Source organism: Chiloscyllium punctatum, chromosome 1 (assembly GCF_047496795.1).
Source record: "Chiloscyllium punctatum isolate Juve2018m chromosome 1, sChiPun1.3, whole genome shotgun sequence".
In the NCBI taxonomy this organism is placed as follows: Eukaryota; Metazoa; Chordata; class Chondrichthyes; order Orectolobiformes; family Hemiscylliidae; genus Chiloscyllium; species Chiloscyllium punctatum.
Genome location: NC_092739.1, coordinates 92,016,689 through 92,038,417, shown reverse-complemented (window position 1 = coordinate 92,038,417; position 21,729 = coordinate 92,016,689). Strand labels below are relative to the sequence as shown.

Here is a 21,729-nt window from a genome sequence, read left to right as displayed (position 1 = left end):
TTATAGAAGGGTCGTGGGACATGCAGTGAGTACTTCTATCTTTTTGCAATAATACAAATTGATATAATTTATAATTTTAAAAAGTCTTATCTGAAGACTTTATGGACTGTTCCTAAACTGCTATTAGGTGGTTAGAAACTGGCAGTGAAATTATTTTCTAAATCTTTCCAGTTCAGTTTTGATCCTTACTGTGAGTTATTTTAAATTTTGTTTTGGTGGCCATTTTAAGCATGATAAGTGGAAAAATATTTAAGACTCCTGAGGGTCCACAAAAGACTGATGTTTAATTACAGGGGGTACATCTAAACTTAGTTCCCCCTCTATTGTTCCAAAAGCAACCCATCTGTTTTTCACCTTCCCCAGGAGAAAGTTTGAATGATCTAGGCAGTCGTTCCAGAACATTGCCTTATTGATACAGAGCAGTTGGCTGTCTCACATCCTAACCTCGTACTCTTCTGGGATGTTTCTTCTTATTTTCTCTCCTGTGGCTCAGAAGCTTTCCCAAAAGTTTCTTTTTTAAAGTTGGATTTATATCCTTGTTCAGAAGCATTTCATCTATATAATAAAAAAAACTTGTGAAACTTAAACACAGTTTTCATTTAATTTTTAACTATAATTCATATAATTATATGTGCCTATACGCTATAGTTAGCTGACGGAAAAGGTTTTAAAATGGGAAGTGCAATGTTTTTGATGTAAACGCAATATTTGTGTGATAACCAAATGGAAATTGCTTATTCCTCAATAGCATTTCACTACACATGAGAAGTTGTGATTCAAAAGTTTCTAATAACAATGTACTGTTTGTGCAAATTGAGGACATGTAAAATAATTGTTACTAAAAGTTTTAATTAATGCTTTTCTCTCAGTCCTGAGATTTATTGTATGTAAAATTTGGCATGATTAAGTAAGAATTCTACGTTGCTTTCATTTATTTGCATACAGTTTAAAAATCACATTCTGACAAAAGATCAAATGATGTTTTGCAAAGTATAGTAGAATATTGGAGATCCATAAAGATCTCCTCTAGTTTTATATATTTAATTAAAAGTATCATTATAATGTTATAATGTGAACAATAGAAATTTGAGGATTCCTAACTTGGATTAATAATAATAACCGGAGACAGTGAGTCTACCCATGATATTTCATATTATTCTGGTGGACCCAATCACAATATGTAACATTCTGGTAAAACTGGTATCTGAAAATATGCTAACAGCAGTGAATTCCTTGCATACCATGGTATTGGTAGGTGAGTATCACTGTTTTGTATAAAGTGTACTAGCAACAATGTTTTTCTGAGGAAATCTTATGCTCTACAAAATCCACAACAATCCAAGGAGAAGACAGGCCAAAAAACAGCCAAAAGATAAACAACTGAAAAATGCACGGTATTGTCAACTTCTGCAAAAACAGGATCAGCAGTCAAAAAGACTGCAGATGTGATAGCAACACTAAATGTGTGAAAAACACAAATAACTTGTGTAGACTATGGAGAGTCTTATTAGAGCTACAAATGGAATGTACAAATCATTAAATCCAGGAAGATGCAGTTGATAGTACGTACCCAAAGTAAGTTAAGACCTTGGTGGAAAAGATAAAAATACTTTTAATGAAAAGTTCTAGGCTGAGAAGCTAAAAGCAGATTTATGTCGCTACATATAATAAATGAGAATCGCTATAATGGGCAAAGTTATATAAAAGCCTTCAATAAAAAGGTCCCTCACAAAGGAATTTGTTAAATCTGTTGCATAATTCAGTTAATTGATGGAAAAAGTTGAAGGCCGAAGAACAGTTTATTAAAAATAGTTATTTTGACATGTAAGTGAATTTTTGTTCAACCAAAAATCATATGGGTGTAAAAGCAAATGCCATTTTGTTATTAGTAAAGTGGCACAAATTTCACAAAGAAGCATCAAAAAGGGCATGGATCATCCATTCCATTAGAAAGGATGAGAAATCCCCTAAAAAAAGAGAGAAATAGTGTGAAATGGTTTTTTTCCTCCATCTTGAAAAAATAGCTTACTGTATTTATGCATTACAAAGAATTTCAATATATTTAAAATATTTTTACAGCTGAAATAAGGGGATCATTTCAAATCTTCCAACTAACACAAATTAAAAGAAATTAAAACAAATTAAAAGAAATTTCTGAGAAGAAAGTTAACTTAAAATCTTTATCAGTATAGCAAAGGTTCTTAATGTCAAAAGTTTATTAGCAATTCATCTTCATTATCAGCAATTTTAAAAAACTCTTAATATATTCACTGCAAAATATTCAAATGTTTAATGCTGTTGAAGTGTTTATACAATTTTACAGGAAAATCAGCAACATCTGCCAAGACGTTTCAAGTGAATCATTTAATTAAAAGAAGTAACAGAAGTTAACTCCATTGACAGTTGAGGAAAAATGTTACAACTCAAGAAAATTTTAAGATCACAGATGCTTCAGGCAAAAGTAATTAGTATTGTATAGAAGAGCCAATCCATAAGATAGAGAATTGCTTCAGGAGAACAGAAGAAGCCTGGAGAATAAGTGAACAAATCTCTTACTACAGCACTACAAGATATATGTTATTTAAAAAAAAAGTTGGCACAGACACTGAAATTGTTGATAATATTGCAAGATCATTTGACTGTTAATTTAAATTTGTGACGATATAATGGATTTAAGAGTTGTATTTGGTCCTTTTTTTTTAATGAAGAACAGTTGAAACAGAGATGTCAAGCAATCTGTTTCAAAGCCCATAAACAGTTTGCAAGGCCTTAGAGTTTTTTAAAGTTTAAACAGCAGGAGCAGCCTGAATAGATGATCAGGCTCCCAGAGAATCAGGATTTTTAGTTTTAGTTTTTCAGCAGCTGTTGCTCCTATGATCTTGAAGCTGCATGTGGAAGCTGTAGTATATCTCTCCCCATTACACTGCCTCAGTTTTCACTTGATGGTTTTTTAATCTGGAGAATTGTATGTGAGACTATCTATTTTATCAAATTTGTCTTTGCCAAATATGTTTATGGCACGTTACTATTTTGGGACAGTTGCTGTTGTTACGACACGGGATAAACCCCTCTGCTAATTTAACCCCGACATACTGAGAAGCTTCCCTTGCGCCGTAATCTGTTAAATTTTGGGAGGCAAATAACTATCCCAGAGGTGGCTATCTAAAGTAAAAATTAACAATTTTATTCCTAAAGTCCAACAGAAAACATTAAAACAATAGCTCTTTTCTCTAAAACCTATCTTTTACCTTCTACTCTACAATACTAGTCTGATACAAAACCCTGATTAAGATTTACAAAAAAAAATCAATGTTTCAAAAACCAGTCAGCTTTGTCAATTCTCGTTTGTAGAATTTCCTCTGTAGGTTTTGTCTAGGTAGGTTTCAATGTTCTGCTACGCAAACTTCTTATCAGCAGGTACCTTTCAGAGAGCTGTTCTACTAGCAGTCTGCACTTGATGGTGGCTTGGCAGTTCTCCCCCCAACTGTTCAAAATGTCCAACTTTACACCCTGAAAAATTGGATCATTTCATTGGTTTTGTTGTCATTAAAAACATTGTATTTCAAATTCGATTGGATTTTGGTATCTTGGGGCATAATTTAAACTGATTGGCCGAATTTGAATTTGTTTTTAATTCATGGCAACTTAGCTGTAGCTATTTGCTTCAACCAAGTGTTACATTTTTATTTTGTTCAGGATAATCTGTGCTTTGTCAGTCCTTGCTAGCATTTTAACCCTCTTAAAGGTACAGTACCGTACACACCTACACCTTCGTAACACTGTTTTGTAGTTAAATAATGTTTTATTCTTTACATTTTCCAATAGAGTTAAGTTATTCCAATTTATTCATTCTGTTGTATTTTAACTATAGTATATGAATAGAGCGTGCTTTGCTTCAAGATTGGTAGTTTGACCAATCAAATTGCATCCGGAATGTAACACCCGGCACTTGCCTTGAAAATAAGAAAATAAATTAGTGTCTAAGCTATTTTCTTAATATATTTTGAGGGGACTTGGTTAGGCCCACAACACGTTAGCACCAATTATATAATGGAGATAGCAAGATTCAGTAAGAAAAATACTGCTTCCAAGATAACTCTTGTCAACTTTAATGATCTTCATACATTGTCAGAATTTTAAAACTAGAGATTTACAAGTAGAACTAATTTGATAGAAGAAATTCCAACAATTCTACATTCTTTCAGATGTGTTATAATCAATTTAGAATTTGCACCAAGAACAGCTATCCAGAGAGTGTCAGAAGCTGTGCTTTTGCAACAGCAGAAGAAAATGATGGGAACAGAAAACAAAACTCGCTCCAGAAAATCTTCAGATTTTTTTTCAACTACTAATGTTCCAAAATACCTTGTGATAGAACAGCACAATGGTAACATAAAGTAAGTTGACTATGGGACTATCAGTAAAGATAATGCCATTGAATGTCAAGGGGCAGTGATTAGATTCTGTCTTGTTGGAGATGGTTGTTGCCTGGAATTTGAGTGGTATGAATGTTATTGTCAGTCCAAACCTGGTAATTTCTTAGTCCTGCTAAACATTGTGCAATCATTGCTGAACATCCTCGCCTCTGACTTAATGATGGTGGGAAGGTTAATGATGAGGTGAATCAGCTAAAGCTGGAACTTGTGCAGAGATGCCCTGGAGCTGAGATTACTAATGCCAGCAATCACAGCCATCTTCCTTTGTGTCAGGTATGATTCCAACCAGTAGACGGTTATCCTTCTATTCCCATTTGCTTCAGTTTTGCTATGGCTCCTTGATGCATTGCCTGATTGGGTGCGGCTTTGATGTCAAGTGCTGTCAGTCTCGCCTCACCTCTGGAATTCACTTCTTTTCTCTGTGTTGGAACCAGGGCTGTAAGGAACCTGGAGCTGGGTGACTGTGGCAGAACTTAAACTGAGCATCGCTGAGCAGGTTTTTTTTAGAATAGATTAGATTCCCTACAGTGCGGAAACAGGCTCTTCGGCCCAACAAGTCCACACCGTCCTTCCGACGAGTAACCCACCCAGACCCATTTCCCTCTGACTAATGCGCCTAACGCTATGGGGAATTTAGCATGGCCAATTCACCTGGACTGTGCACATCTTTGGACTGTGGGAGGAAACTGGAGCATCCGGAGGAAACTCACGCAGACACGGGGTGAATGTGCAAACTCCACACAGACAGTCACCCGAGGCTGGAATTGAATCTGGGTCCCTGGCACTGTGAGGCAGCAGTGCTAACCACTGAGCCACTGTATGAAAGAACTGTTTGAAGCAGTTTTTAATTACAGCTTTTACAACTTTAACAATCAAAAGAAGTCTAATATGGTAATTGGCTGTGTTGGATTTGATTTCCTTTCTATGTAAATAACATGCCTTGCCAATCTTCTACATTATTGGCTAGATACCCGTGTAGTAGCTGTTCTAGAACAACTTGGTTGGGGATGTGGCATGCTCTGGAGCATGTTTCTCCAGTATTTTGTAGGGAATGTTCTCAGCACCGTAGGCAAAAGTGAGGACTACAGATGCTGGAAACCAGAGTTTAGATCAGAGTCGTGCTGGAAAAGAACAGGTCAGGCAGCAATCCAAGGAGCAGGAAGATTGACGGGAATCATTCCCGATGAAAGGCTTTTGCCTGAAACGTCGATCTTTCTGCTCAGGATCGTACTGTTTGCAGAATCAATTGTCTTCAGCTGATTCTTGAAGTGGATTGGATTTAATTGGCTGAACACTTGCATCTGTAAGGCTAGGGGACTCCAAAGGTGCCTGAGATGGATCATTCACTTGGCATTGCCGGCTGTAAATTTTTGCAAATGCTTCAGCCTAATATTTTGCACTGATGTGCTGGGCTCCCCCATCATTGAAGATGGAGGCATTTATGGAACCACCTCCTCTGAGTTGTTTGATTGCCATTCACCATTAATAATAGAAAGTGGCTTGACTGCAGAACTTAGATCTAATCCCGGGGTTGTCAATCACTTGATGCTTATGAGATTTGGCATGCTGGTAGTCCTGTGTTGTTGCTTCAACAGGTTGACAACTCATATAGATATGCCTGGTGCTTCTCCTAGCATGCTTCTTGCAGATTTATTGAAGCTGGTCTGATCCTCTGATTTGATGGTGATGGATAAAAAAGGTTCTAAAGTTGCTCTATGATTTTGTACTGAGGACATGGGCCTCCAGGGAAAGTCAGATAACAGTTATTTGCCTGTGGCCAGATAAAGAACCCTGTACAATGTAGCATGTCTTCTGTTAACAAGCTTCACAGCATTGTCAAGATTGGAGCAATGCAAATGCAAAATTACAAGATCTCTGGAGAAGAACAGTTCAGATCACTATCACAGTATAAATGGAGGAGATGGATTACTCCTCCTTTGGTAGTCAATCTGATTGAAAATGAAGGAGTGGAATTTACGCTGAGCCGTGAGGTTGCAGACTCTGTTTAAGGTTGCTTAATTTGGTGCAGATGGCCTACAGTGTCTCAAGGATGCCCAGTCTTGAATTGCTGGATCTCTTTGAAGTCCATCCATTCAGCACAGTGGTAGCACCACAATGAAATGCAGGATCTCCTGAATATGAAAACAGGATTTTGTCTCCACAAAGACTGTGGTAGTCATTTCTACCAATGCCAGTGCATGATTGCTGAGGATGATGTCAGCTAAGTTTTTTTTATATAGGTTGACTGCTGTTTTGACACCATCTCTAACAGGTCTGCCCTGCTGCTGGGATAAGGCATACCTTTATAGCACAAAATCAATTAAATTTGAGGAATACATAGGAATCTGTTACTTTATTACATTATAAAAGTAGATGCTTTTTATTTAATTGTGTGGATTAAAAAGGGGTATATCAAAGTGCTAAACCGTTGACTACAGTTCAGCCTTCAACATTAATATCTCCTCGAGACTGATTACTAAATTTAGTGATCTTGGACTAAGCCCCACTCTCTGCAACTGGATCCTCAATTTCCTGACCCACAGGCCACAATCAGTGATATTTGGGGACAATGTTACATCGTTACTAACACTCAACACTGGAGCGCCCCCCCCCCCGGGGTGTGTACTCAGCCCCCTATTATACTCACTGTATACCCATTACTGCGTCGCCAAATACCAGACTAATGCCATTTATAAGTTCGATGTTGACACAACCATAATCGGTCAAATCTCAGATAGTGACGAAACAGACTAAAGACAGGAGGTGGAAGACCTGGAAAAATGGTGCACTGAGTACAACCTAGCTCTCAATGCCGGCAAAACAAGGAACTCATTATTGACTTTCGGCAGGATGTTACTAATGCCCCCCCCCCCCCCCCCCCCCCCATTAACAGCACAGAGGTGGAACGAGTGGTGAGTGTCAAGCTCCAGGGAGTGGTCATCCACAACAAGCTTTCTTGGATCCTTCATGTGGACATACCGGTTATAAAGGCCCAACAACGTCTCTTCTTCCTCAGGCAGCTGAGGGAATTTGGCATGAAGGCAAATACCCATGCCAACTTTTATAGGTGCGTCATTGAGAGCATTCTGTCTGGATGTATCACTACCTGATATGGCAACTGTGCCATTCAAGATTGGAGATGGTTACAGAGAGCGGTGAACTCAGCCCAGACAATCACAAAGGCCAACCTCCCATCTATAGAATCCATCTACCAGGCCCGCTGCCAGCATTCCCAAAGATCCATCCGATCCTGGCAATGTTTTTCTGCAAATTCTACCATCGGGGAGAAGGTACAGAAGCCTGAACACACGCATCAGCTGGTTTTGTAACAGTTTCTACCCTACTGTTGTTAGAATACTGAATGGATTCTCAAACTCTTAACAGTCGCCTGTACCTGTGTTTTTGTTTTTACCGCTGTTTACCTCTTATTTAATTATCTCTGCACTTCACTATGTGATTTGCCTGTATTGCTCACAAGACACAGCTTTTCACTGTGCCTCGGGACATGTGACAATAAATTCAATTCAAGTTCTCAAATAAATTATATGAAGGGGAGAAAGTCTCAGACACAGTCACATAGTTGGGTTAACTCTAGGAACGGTAAGAGACGTAGGCACCTAGTGTAGGAGTCTTTTTTGAATATACCCATTTCAAACGGGTATGCTGTTTTGGAAAATGTAGGGGGTGATGGATTCTCAGGGGAATGTAGCACGAACAGCCAAGTTTCTGGTATTGAGACTGGCTCTAATGCAACGAGGGGTACATCGGCTTCTAAGAGATCAATTGTGTAAGGGGATTCAGTAGTCCGAGGTACTGACAGCTGTTTCTGTGGCCAGCAGCGAAAAAACAGAATGGTGTGTTGCTTCCCTGGTGCCAGGATCAAGGATGTCTCAGAGAGTGTGCAGAATGTTCTCTGTGGGGAGAGGAGCCAGCAAGAGGTCATTGTCCACATTGGAAGGGAAAAGGATGAGATTCCGAAGGGAGATTACAGGGAGTTAGGCAGAAATTTAAAAAGGAGGTCCTCAAGAGTAGTAACATCTGGATTACTCCCAGTACTACGAGCTAGTGAGGGCAGGAATAGGAAGATAGAGCAGATGAATGCACATCTGAGGATCTGGTGGATGGGAGAAGGATTCACATTTTTAGATCATTGGAATCTCTTTTGGGGTAGAAGTGACCTGTACAAGAAGGACGGATTGCACCTAAATTGGAAGGGGACTAATATACTGGCAGGGAAATTTGCTAGTGCTGCTCAGGAAGATTTAAACTAGTAAGGTGGGGGTGGGGGTGGGGGGGGGGGGGAAAGGAGGGAGGTGGGATGAACCAAAGGAGATAGTGAGGAAATAGATCAATCTGAGACTAGTACAGTTGAGAACAGAAGCGAGTCAGTCAGGGCCGGCAAGGACAAGGTAGGACTAATAAATTAAACTGCATTAATTTCAATGCAAGGGGCCTAACAGGGAAGGCACATGAACTCAGGGCATGGTTAGGAACATGGGACTGGGATATCATAGCAATTACGGAAACATGGCTCAGGGATGGGCAGGACTGGCAGCTTCGTGTTCCAGGATACAAATGCTATAGAAAGGGCAGAAAGGGAGGCAAGAGAGGAGGGGGAGTGGCATTTTTGATAAGGGATAGTATTACAGCTGTGCTGAGGGAGGATATTTCTGGAAATACATCCAGGAAGGTTATTTGGGTGGAACTGAGAAATAAGAAATGGATGATCACTTTTTATTGGGATTGTATTATAGACCCCCTAATAGTCAGAGGGAAATTGAGAAACACACTTGTAAGGAGATCTCAGCTATCTGCAGAATAATAGGGTGATTAAGGTAGGGGATTTTAACTTTCCAAACATAGACTGGGACTGCCATTGCATTAAAGGTTTAGATGGAGAGGATTTTGTTAAGTGCGTACAAGACAATTTTCTGATTCAGTATGTGGATGTACCAGTAGAGAAGGTGCAAAACATGACCTACTCTTGGGAAATAATGCAGGGCAGGTGACTGAGGTGTCAGTGGGGGAGCACTTTGGGGCCAGCGACCATAATTCTATTAGATTTTAAATACTGATGGAAAAGGATAGACCAGGTCTAAAAGTTGAAGTTCTAAATTGGAGAGAGGCCAATTTTGATGGTATTAGGCAAGAACTTTCAAAAGCTGATTGGGGGCAGATGTTCACAGGTAAAGGGACGGCTGGAAAATGGGAAGCCTTCAGAAATGAGATAACAAGAATCCAGAGAAAGTATATTTCTGTTAGGGTGAAAGGAAACACTGGTAGGTATAGGGAATGCTGGATGACTAAAGAAATTGAGGGTTTGGTTAAGAAAAGAAGAAGCATATGTCAGGTATTGACAGGATAGATCGAGTGAATCCTTAGAGTATAAAGGCAATAGGAGTATACTTAAGAGAGAAATCAGGAGGGAAAAAAGGGGTCATGAGATAGCTTTGGCAAATAGAATGAAGGAGAATCCAAAGGGTTTTTACAAATACATTGAGGACAAAAGGGTAACTAGGGAGAGAATAGAACCCCTCAAAGATCAGCAAGGTGGCCTTTGTGTGGAGCCACAGAAAATGGAAGAGATACTAAATGAGTATTGTGGAAAAGGATATGGAAGATGTAGACTGCAAGGAAATAGATGGTGACATCTTGCAAAATGTCCAGATTACAGAGGAGGAAGTGCTGGATGTCTTGAAACAGGTAAAGGTGGATAAATCCCAGGACCTGATCAGGTGTACCTGAGAACTCTGTGGGAAGGTAGAGAAGTGATTGCTGGGCCTCTTGCTGAGATATTTGTATCATCGATAGTCACAGGTGAAGTGCCAGAAGACTGGAGGTTGGCAAATATGGTGCCACTGCTTAAGGGCGGTAAGGAAAGCCAGGAAGCTGTAGACCGGTGAGCCTGACCTCGGTGGTGGGCAAGTTGTTGGAGGGAATCCTGAGAGACAGGATGTACATTTATTTGGAAAGGCAAGGACTGATTAGAGATAGTCAACATGGTTTTGTGCATGGGAAATCATGCCTCACAAACTTGATTGAGTTTTTTGAAGAAGTAACAAAGAGGATTGACGAGGGCAGAGCGGTAGATGTTGATGTATGTGGACTTCAGTAAGGCATTCGACAAGATTCCCCATGGGAGACTGATTAGAAGGTTAGATCTCATGGAATACAGGGGGAACTAGCCATTTGGATACAGAACTGGCTCAAAGGTAGAAGACAGAGGGTGGTGGTGGAGGGTTGTTTTTCAGACTGGAGGTCTGTGACCAGTGGAATGCCACAAGGATCGGTGCTGGGTCCTGTATTTTTTTAAGGAGAAAGTGAGGACTGCAGATGCTGGAGATCAGAGCTGAAAATGTGTTGCTGGAAAAGCGCAGCAGGTCAGGCAGCGTTCCTGAAGAAGGGCTCATGCCCGAAACATCGATTCTCCTGCTCCTTGGATGCTCCTGACCTGCTGCGCTTTTCCAGCAACACATTTTCAGCTCCTGTATTTTTTTGTTATTTACATAAATGATTTGGATGTGAGCATAAGAGGTACAGTTAGTAGGTTTGCAGATGACACCAAATTTGGAGGTGTAGTGGATAGCGAAGAGGGTTACCTCAAATTACAACAGGATCTTGACCAGATGGGCCAAGGGGCTGAAGTGGCAGATGGAGTTTAATTCAGATAAATGCGAGGAGCTGCATTTTGGGAAAGCAAACCTTAGCAGGACTTATACACTTAATGGTAAGGTCCTAAGGAGTATTGCTGAACAAAGAAACCTTGGAGTGCATGTAGATATGATAGTGAAGAAGGCGTTTGATATGCTTTCTTTTATTGGTCAGAGTATCGAGTACAGGAGTTGGGAGGTCATGTTGCAGCTGTACAATACATTGGTTAGGCCATTGTTGGAATATTGCATGCAATTCTGGTCTCCTTCCTATCAGAAAGATGTTGTGAAACTTGAAAGGGTTCAGAAAAGATTTCCAAGGATATTGCCAGGGTTGGAGGATTCGAGTTATAGAAAGATGCTGAACAGGCTGGGTCTGTTTTCCCTGGGGTGTCGGAGGCTGAGGGGTGACCTTATAGAGGTTTACAGAATTATGAGGGGCATGGATAGGTTAAATCGGCAAAGTCTTTTCCCTGGGGTTGGGGAGTCCAGAACTAGAGGGCATAGGTAGCTGCCAGAGGATGTCGTGGAGGCTGGTACAATTGCAGCATTTAAGAGGCATTTGGATGGGTATATGAATAGGAAGGGTTTGGAGGGATATGGGCCGGGTGCTGGCAGGTGGGACTAGATTGGGTTGGGATATCTGGTTGGGAAGGACGAGTTGGCCTGAAGGGTCTGTTTCCATGCTGTACTTCTCTATGACTTTAAATTTTGCTTAAGGCTCATGGTGAGGTCCCCTGTTATTCTTTGAGTATTTACACTTAAGTTTTAACTTCCATAATCAGGCAGAGTATAATTGGAAAAGATGAAATACCTATATGCAAAATGGTAAAACTTTAAAAGGAATAGCGGTACATGGACACTTAGGTACTGTGATGATGTTGTTCCTTTAACAAGGTTATGTTATCCTTGGCTTTTTCTTCAGAGAGGTTGTAAAAGACATAGGCTCCAAACGGTCTCGGTTTGAACGGCTTTAGGGCCAGTTTGATTATAGCTGACAGATACTGCCTCAGGAAAAAGGCTTTAAGGTTTTAAAAAACACTTGAACAATGGGCGTGGCCAGTTCTCCCAGCTCAGCTTCGCTCTGGTTTGATTTGGTTTTTGTAGTCTGGCTATTTGATGAAAGCAGTCAGGCAGTTTGAGACTGCTGATCCAAGAAACAGCAACATGGAAGAGGGTGTTCCATGCTATCATCTCTCTCTGACGTGTCTCCTCTAAGACCTTGTGTTTGTTTTTACATTTGGGCTAAGGTGTGTTTATGAGCATTCTTGAAAGTATCGGGAAGAGCATCATTAAGCTGGTATAATCCTGGGTTTTTGGATAGGTTAAATTATTCCGTATTCCGTTCTCTTCTGTTTGTGTTTCATTCAGTAATCCTGTAAATAAATTCTGTTTTGTTTAAAGCTATATAGTGTGACCAGCTGCATCTCTCCTGGAATATTTGTGTTACACCTGCTTGAAACAACAACTAGCAAAGTTAGGGTCTGGGCTACTTTCTGGAAGTGTTTTGAGAGGGTCTGGCATGGTCCATAACAGTACACAAAGGTCAAAGTATGAAAGAAGTAGATAAAAGCATCAAGGCAAAGCAACAATGCTTGAACTGTTCTCTGAACACCTGCGCATCAGAGTTTATTACTCCCTGTTTCATTTTAACCATGACATTGGTGTGTGCTGGATGAGGAGGAATTTCTTCAACAGATGGATGGTGAGTCTGTGGAACCCATTGTCCCAGAAGTCTATTTAAGATGGAGAAAGAGAGGTTCTTGATTAGTAAGGGGATCTAAGGTTATGGGAGAAGACAGGGGAATGATATCATCTACATTTGAATAGCAGAGTACACATGAACTGAATGGCCTAAACCAGCTCCTACATCCTATGGTCTTATGATGGGGAAATGTGTCCAGATATGTTGTATAAATTTTTACAAAGAAATAATGAACTTGGCAATTACTGACTTATTAACATTCTCTCTCTAATCAGTTGGAATGATGAAAGAATGGCTTAAGTGACACTGAAACACCATTTGCACAAAAAAAGTTAGCTCACATTCTACCAAAAGCAATTACGCTTGACCTTGACATGGTATTGATGTGGATACAAATACAATACCCAAAACTAGAGTAGAGAAGGGAGTAGTTATTCATCGAGACAATCTAATTATTCTTGTTACAGTTTGGTAATAAAAATGGGGACAAAGGATAAATTGAGGCATAGAGTCATAGAGATGTATACCAAGGAAACAGACCCTTTGGTTCAACCCGTTCATGCTGATCAGATATCCTAACCTCGTCCCATTTCCCAGCACTTGGCCCGTATTCCTCTAAACCCTTCCTATTCATTGATCAATCCAGCTGCCATTTAAATGATGTGATTGTAACCGCCTCCACCACATCCTCTTGCAGTTCATTCCATTCGTGCACCACCCTCTGCGTGAAAAAAGTTGTCCCTTGGGTCCCTTTTAAATTTTTTCCCTCTCTCCCTAAACCTATGCCCTCTAGTCCTGGACTCCTCCACCCCAGGGAAAACTCCTTGTCTGTTTATCCTGGCCATGCCCTCATGATTTTATAAACCTCAATAAGGTTAACCCTCCGCCTCCGACACTCAGGGAAAACAGCACCAGCCTATTCAGCATCTTCTAGCTCAAATCCTGCAACCCTGGCAACATCCTTTTCAATCTTTTCTGAATCCTTTTCAAGTTTCACAATTGTCCTTCCGATATTCCACACAATATTCCAAAAGTGGCCAAACCAATGTCCTGTACAGCTGCAACATGATCTCTCGACTCCTATACTCAATGCTCTGACCAATAATGACAAGCATACCAAATGCCGCCTTCACTATCCCATCTAGATTAGATTAGATTAGATTACTTAGTGTGGAAACAGGCCCTTCGGCCCAACAAGTTCATACCGACCCGCCGAAGTGCAACCCACCCAGACCCATTCCCCAACATTTACCCCATCACCTAACACTATGGGCAATTTAGCATAGCCAATTCACCTAACCTGCACATTTTTGGACTGTGGGAGGCAACTGTGGGAGATCTACCTGCGATTTTACTTTCAAAGAGCTATGAACCTGAACTCAGGTCTCTTTGTTCAACAACTCCCCAGGATCTTACTGGTAAGTCGTGCTCTGATTTGCCTTTCCATAATGCAGCTCCTCATATTTATCTAAATTAAACTCCATCTGCCACTCCTCAGCTCATTGGCCCATTTGATCAAGATCCCATTGTACTCTGAGGTAACCTTCTTCGCTGTCCCCTACACCTCCAATTTTGGTGTCATCTGCAAACTTAACGGCACCTCCTATGTTCACATTAACATCATTTATATAAATGATGAAAGCAGTTGATCCAGCACCGATCTTTGTGGCACACCAGTGTTCACATGCCTCCTGTTTGAAAGGTAACCCTCCATCACCACCCCCTGTCTTCTACCTTCAAACCAGTTTTGTATCCCAATGGCTCATTCTCCCTGTATTCCATGAGATCTAACCTTGCTAACCAATCGACAGTGAGGAACATTGTGGAATGCCTTACTGAAGTCCAGATAGATCACACCGCTCTGCCCTCCAGTGGCCTATTCAAGTCAGCTACATGGGAAGATTTTGTTTATGTCGAGAGAAGAAACCTTACAACCCCAGGATTGCAGGAAATAATTAGATGTCAGGTCTTTTACCCAGAATTGTTTCATCAAATTCTCTTTGTTGTGAGGAATGGAGTGAGGATCAATATTGATAATTCTAGAAATTAATCCATTCACAATTTCTCCATTAATGGACTAGATCCTATTGACCTACAAAAGGCTTTGAAAAGCACCACAGCTTGGCATCAGTCAACAGGCTCTCCTTCTCAGAGTTCCATTGCCAGTGAATACAAAAGCACTACAGTCAGGAAACATCATCAATCTAATATCATCAAAATGTAAAGCAATTTAAATATGCATGGCAGACTGGATATGCAGGGATGATTTTTCGTCTGACTCGGGAGAGGGGTCCAGAATTAAGGATCATTTGTTTTTGTATTCACTCGTGGGACATGGGTGATGCTGGTTGGCCACAACCTATTGCCTGTACCTTGATGCCCTTGAGAAGATGGTGGTGCACTGTCTTTTTGAACCGCTGCTGGCTGTGCTGTGGATTGACCCACAATGCCTTTAGGGAGGGACTTTCTGGATTTTGACCCAGTGACCGTGAAGAACAGCAATATACTTCCATGTCAGGATAATGAGTCGCTTGGAGTGGGAACATGCAGGTGGTGGTGTTCTCATGTATCTACTGCATTTGTTGTTCTAGATGGAAGTGGTCGTGGGTTTGGAAGATGCTGTCTAAGGATCTTGGGTAAATTTCTGTAGAGCATCTTGTAGATGCTTGCTGCTACTGAGCGTCAGTGTGGAGGGAGTCAATGTGGTGCAGTCAAGTTGGCTGATTTTCCCTGGATGTCAAGCTGCTTGAGTGTTGGTGGAGCTGCACTCATCCAGGCAAGTGGGAATTATTCCATTGCACTCCTGACTTGTGTCTTGTAGATGATGGACAGATTTGGGGTGTTAGTAGGTGAGTTACTTGTCACAGTATTCCTAGTCTCTGAGCTGTCTGGTAGCCACTGTGCTTCAGTGGAAGTCCAGTTGAGTTTCTGGTCAGTGGTAAGCCACCAGAATGTTGATTGTGGAGAGTTCCGTGATGCTAATATTGTTGAATGTCAAGGAGGAGTGATTAGATTGTCTCTTATTGAAGATGGTCATTGCCTGGCATTTTTGTTGTGCAGATGTGATCAGCCCAAGCTGGATATTGTTGCACTTGAATTTGGACTGCTTCAGTATCTGAGAAATTGTGAATGGTGCTAAACATTGTGCATTCATCAGCAACTATCCCCACTTCTGACCTTATGACGGAAGGAAGGCCATTGATTATGCTGCTGAAAATGATTGACTCTGAGACACACACTGAAGAACTCCTGCAGAAATGTCGTGGAGCTGGCATGACTGACCTCCAACAATCGTAACCATCTTCCTTTGTTCCAGATATGACGACAACCATGCTTTCAAATACAGTTCAGGCTGTTTCAGATTGTGATGAGGATTATGTCGAGAGAGTAGGAGTATGGCATCGAGAGAGAGAGAGAGAGAGAGAGCCAAGGTCATGTTGGATAGCGGTGTGGACTTGATAGGCTGAATGATCTAATCCTGTTGTTATCTTTGTTTCTGTGTCATGCACCATCCTGTTTGGTCATTGTTTTTTCTGTGTTTTCTGTTGAATTTTTCTGATTTCCCTAAATAATTTCAGCATTTCCCCAAGCACTAATGATTTTAAGAGCAAATAGGAATGCACAATAAATATGGCACCAATATCTCTACATCTTTAATGAATTTGATAATGTTATGTAACAAAAACCTATTTTTATTCATCATTGAGTTTGTCAGTATTGGGCGATGGTTCATAATTTCTTAAGAAAACTGTTTACAGTTTAATAATGCGTGAGGAAGGCTATCCAGTTCATGTTCGTTCAAAATGATTTGAAAGTCGATCCATTATAACATTGAGATGGTTGTTAAATAATTCCAGAGGTTTTCTTGTATTGTCTGACCAAGGTGAACTCCCAGGTTCCACAAAGCACATTTGAACTTGTTTTCTCTCTGGTCTAATTCTTGCCAATTACATTCTCATGCAATTAACAAGTTTATTTACCCTTAAAAGTCTTCTCTATTCACATCTGTTCCCAGTTGTCAGCATCCTGGTGGTTCCTTCCTGCAGTGCCTTCATCCTTGAATGTCCTTTTTTTCTTGGTGAATGTACTGATAATAATAATGAGGCTCATGGTATTTACTGTTATGGGATAAATTGCATAAAAACTTCCTGATGATATGTGTATTCAGTTAAAGGAGGAAATCCTTATGTTGCAGTCTGAGTTACAGTGTTCTTTCACTGACTTATTAGAGTGGATGTTATGTCACTCAGTATTGAAATGCACTTAAGTAAGGTTAAGTGCTTACCCACTAATTATCCAAAAATACATGACTAATTCATGATTCTGCACTCTACAAATGTGAACTTGTAATGGTATAATACAGATTCATCACTGCATCTCAGCCTTTATGTACTATTCTGCTTCTTGTGAAACCAATAGTTCTATTAGTTTTAATATCTCTTTCCATTTAAAGTGCCCCTTTTATTGCCTTGGGAATATATGCTCTCAAGTTGTCTGTTTTTTCACATTTCTTTGCAATTAATGTTTAATTATTTACCAAAATGTTCCAGTTGGCATTTCCTGACGTTAAATTCCAACTGTTACTTTTTAGCCTATTTCACCCACTTACCAATCAATATCTGCTTGCAGTCTTCCTTGTCCTTGGAGAAGACACAAGGCTTATAATAATTTAGGCACGAGATGTGGGATATCTCACTGAAGAGTTTAATTTTTGTTTTTGATTTGTTTGGTTTCATAAAATATTTATCATTTTTATTCATAACTATCACTTTTAGCCACAATTATAAATCTCAAGTGTGTTTGTGGAGTTACATTAGTTTTTTTTTACAATTGCTGAATTTGGAAAAATAATGAATTCAAAATCAATAAATCCAATAGATTGTTTCCATTTTATTGAACTTCAGTTCTGAATTTTAACTTGTAAGATTATGTAGATTTCATGGCGTTTTTAGCAAGCATTTTTATGAACTGCTTAAAGATATCTTTTAAAAAGAATTATTGTGAACAGATGATGTTTTGTAAAAGCATTCGAAATATTCTCAAATTGTAGTTTCAGAACTGTTCCCTGATATGAATAGGATCTGATTGTTATTGCTAGTCTGTTGGCTTTATTATTTATCAGTATTTTTAAAAGTGTTTTCTCTCCTTATCTATTCCCCCACCTTATAGGAATTTCTGAGCGCAGTTTTTGAGAGGCTAAAACAATTTCTGGACTGTCGTAAGTACATTTATGGTAAATAACAAGATTAAAGTTTACATGTGGAATTGTACAACATGAATAAAAACCTTGTGTATTACAAAAGTAGGACACTGAATTATTTATGAACAGAATATTGCTGCATTAAGAAATTCATGCGAATGCCAATGGAAAGAGGAACAACATTTCAGACTGTACAGAAAGAGAGTACTGGTTGGCGTGTAGATGCTGATTGATAGAGGCCTTGCCATGGAGAATGAACCATTTCATTGATGACTAACAGTTAATTACCAAGCTTTATTTAAATTTTAAACCAGGCATGTTTGCTCTAATTGGCCAAGGCATTTCCCTCCGGAATGGAGCAGAGAATGATGTGGCCTGTTCTGTCAAGCTGGAACGGTCACAACATGTGTATGTCTTTTTGTCTGCTGCAAACAGGACTCCGTACAGTATGAAATAGATGCATATAGCATCTATTACATGCAGTTGCACCACTGCAAATGTGACCTGATAAGCTTGAATAGGTTGTTAGCATTGTTACTTGCGCACTCAGGAATAGTTGGCAAATGTTGCCCAGTTGCACAATTGAATCTAATTTTGAGCACTCAGTTTTGAGTTTTGCAAGTGCAAGCTGGTTGGCTGCAGACAGTACTTTTTCAGTTGTAAACCGCAGGAGGTTCATACTGTTTTATACAATCTGCTAGACTTAAGACATATGGCCCATATATCTGCATCACACCAGCACTGAAATTCACTTACTACGTTATTCCTTTCTGAAATAGGCAGAATATCTAATTGGCTTGATGACAATCTGTTGATATGGTGAACATTATAACAGCAGATTTTTGAAAAGATTAGATTAGATTACATTACATTACATTACAGTGTGGAAACAGTCCCTTCGGCCCAACAAGTCCACACCGACCTGCCGAAGCGCAACCCACCCATACCCCTACATTTACCCCTTACCTAACACTACGGACAATTTAGTATGGCCAGTTCACCTGACCTGCACATCTTTGGACTGTGGGAGGAAACCGGAGCACCCGGAGGAAACCCACGCAGACACAGGGAAGAACGTGCAAACTCCACACAGTCAGTCGCCTGAGACGGGAATTGAACCTCGGTCTCTGGCATGTGAGGCAGCAGTGCTAACCACTGTGCCACCGTGCCGCCCACGAAAAGATCTTTAAAATACTATGAACAGATGCAGAAAATAATCAAAAGGACAATGGAACGTCAGCCTTTATACCTAGAGGACTGGAGTGTAAGGATGCAGAGGTTATGTTGCAGCTATGCAAAATTCTGGTTAGACCCCACTTGGAGTTTAATAAACAAATTTGGACACCACATCTTGGGAAGAATGCATTGGCTTTAGAGAGAGTATAGCATAGGTTTACAAGAATGTTATCTGGATATCAGGAATTATGAGGAGAAATAATACAAATTAGGCTGTTTTCTCGCGAATATACAAAGTTAAGGGATAATCAGATCCAAGGTTTCACGATATTACCAGGAAAAGAAAGATAGATGAAGATAAATATTTCCATTGGTTGGGGATTTTAGAACTAGGGAGCATTGTCTGAGAATTCGAGCCAGACCATAGAGGAGAGATGTTAGGAAGCACTTCTACATACACTGGGTAGTAGATGTTTGGAACTCCTTTCCACAAATGACAGTTGTTAATTTTAGATCAGTTTTTTTTATTTAAGGAAAGGCATTAAGAGATATGGGCCAAAGGCATGTTTACGAAATTTGGTCACAGATCAGCCATGATATTATTGAATGGTGAAACAGGCTTAAGGGTTAAAAGTTCTATGGTTATTCCTATGAAATACCAAAGGACAACTTGAGATAGATTGAGCACTTTTCTTCACTTAAGTGAATTTACGAATTTTGTGATAAGGATATGATAACATACTTGAACAGAATGTCTCTTTGGGCAGCACTCAAGTTCTATACACCCCAATGGTTATTTTGTTTATAAATGTTTGCAGCTTTTAACTGTAGTTGTGACTGATCTCACTTGTTTCAGCACAGAGTTTTGTATTAATGTCTTCAGGTGGACTCCTCAAAAGGAACAGAGGTACTTTGAGCCTTTGGGTTTCCTCCACAATTTGCTTTAATCATGGCTGATTGAGCACTTCAGTGCTTTTTGTCTAGACTATCCTCATAACTATTTACCTTGCTAGTAATCAGAAATATGTTAACCTGTGCTTTAAATATACTATGAAAGGCTGAGTGTACGCAGTCCTCTGAGTTAGAGAATTCTAAAAACTCACCTTCTGCTGAGTAAAACAAAATTCTACTCACCTCCGTACTAGATGGACCCCCCATTTTTAAATAATGCCCAATGGTTTTAGGCTCCCCATCCACGGGGAAGAATCTACTCTGTCTATTCCTATTAAATAATTGATAAGGTTTAATGAGAGATTCTGTCATTCTTCAAACTCTACAGATTAAGTTGCCCAATCTCATTTCTTAGGACAGTCTGGCCATTCTGAAGACAAATTTGATAAATCGTCATTGCACTTTGTCAATGGCAGTGGTGTACTCTCTGAGTTAAGGAGATTAAAACATAGAACGGAGAACGTTATAGCGCAGTATAGATCCTTTGGCCTTCAATGTTGCACCGATCTGTGAAACTGATCTGAAGCCCATCTAACCTACACTATTCCATTCTCGTCCAAACTGCACACAATTCTCTAGGTGCAGTATAAATAAGATCCTATGCAATTGAAGAAGGGTCATTGGACTCAAAGCATAAGCTCTACCTTTTCTACACAGATGCCGCCACACTGCTTGATTTCTCCAGCAATTTCGGTTTCTGTTTCAGAATCCCAGCATCTGCAGTTCTTTGTTTTATTTTATCCTATTCAATTGATACAAGGTTTCACGACTGCTGTGCTCAAATCCTCTTGTGATTTAGGCTAACATTCCATTAGTCTTCCTAATAGCTCGCTGCATCTGCATGTTAGCCTTCAGTGAGTAGGACACTCATAGACAAGGTAAGAGTACATAGAGTAATAGACAAGGACACCGAGGTCTATTTGCACATCTATCATTTCCAACTTCTCATCATTTCAGAAAGACTTTGCCTATATACTTTCTCTTATAAATATGCATAACCTCTTATTTTTCCACATTATATTCCATCCACATGTTCTTGCTCAATCAAGAAGCTTTGTACGGTTCCTCCTGAAAATCTTTTACCCAACATATTCCTGCTTAGCTTTTATCACTTTCAGATTTGGAAATATTGCGTGACCAGATTAATAGTATGAACAGGTGAGGTCCACCTGATCCTTGTAGCACTCCAGAAGGCCAATATGAGAATGGCCCAATTATTCCTTGGCTGCATTTTCTGTCTATTAGCCAATCCTTAAACGATTCCAATAGATTATCTCCTAGACCACTTGTTTTAATTTTGATAATCAAGCTTTTGTATGGGTAATAGTCAAAACCTTCTGAAAACCCAAATATGAAACATCGATTGATTTCCCTTCATTAATTTCTCTTTGTTATATTCCCAAGAAAAATTTCCATATGCAAATATGTTGATTATCCTCAATTACATCATTGTTATCTAATTGCATATTTGTTATGTCCTTTATGATTGTTTCTGCATTTCCCCTACTACTGATGTAAGGCTGATAGGTGTCATTCCCTGTTTCTTCCCTTGTTTCTTCCTTAAATTGTGGGATGACATCATGAAGCAAGTCATAATTGCAAAGAAGATAA

At 39.8% G+C, this 21,729-nt stretch overlaps 1 protein-coding gene across 1 annotated transcript in view; it reads left to right on the top strand.

Moving 5' to 3' along the window:
* The window catches only part of ipo11 (importin 11), a 410,923-nt gene that overhangs the window by 65,579 nt on the left and 323,615 nt on the right, over positions 1 to 21,729 (top strand). The window contains exon 7 of the mRNA XM_072570976.1: positions 17,961 to 18,009. Within this exon, the coding sequence (XP_072427077.1) occupies positions 17,961 to 18,009 (49 nt within the window). The remainder of the gene's footprint in view (positions 1 to 17,960; positions 18,010 to 21,729) is intronic.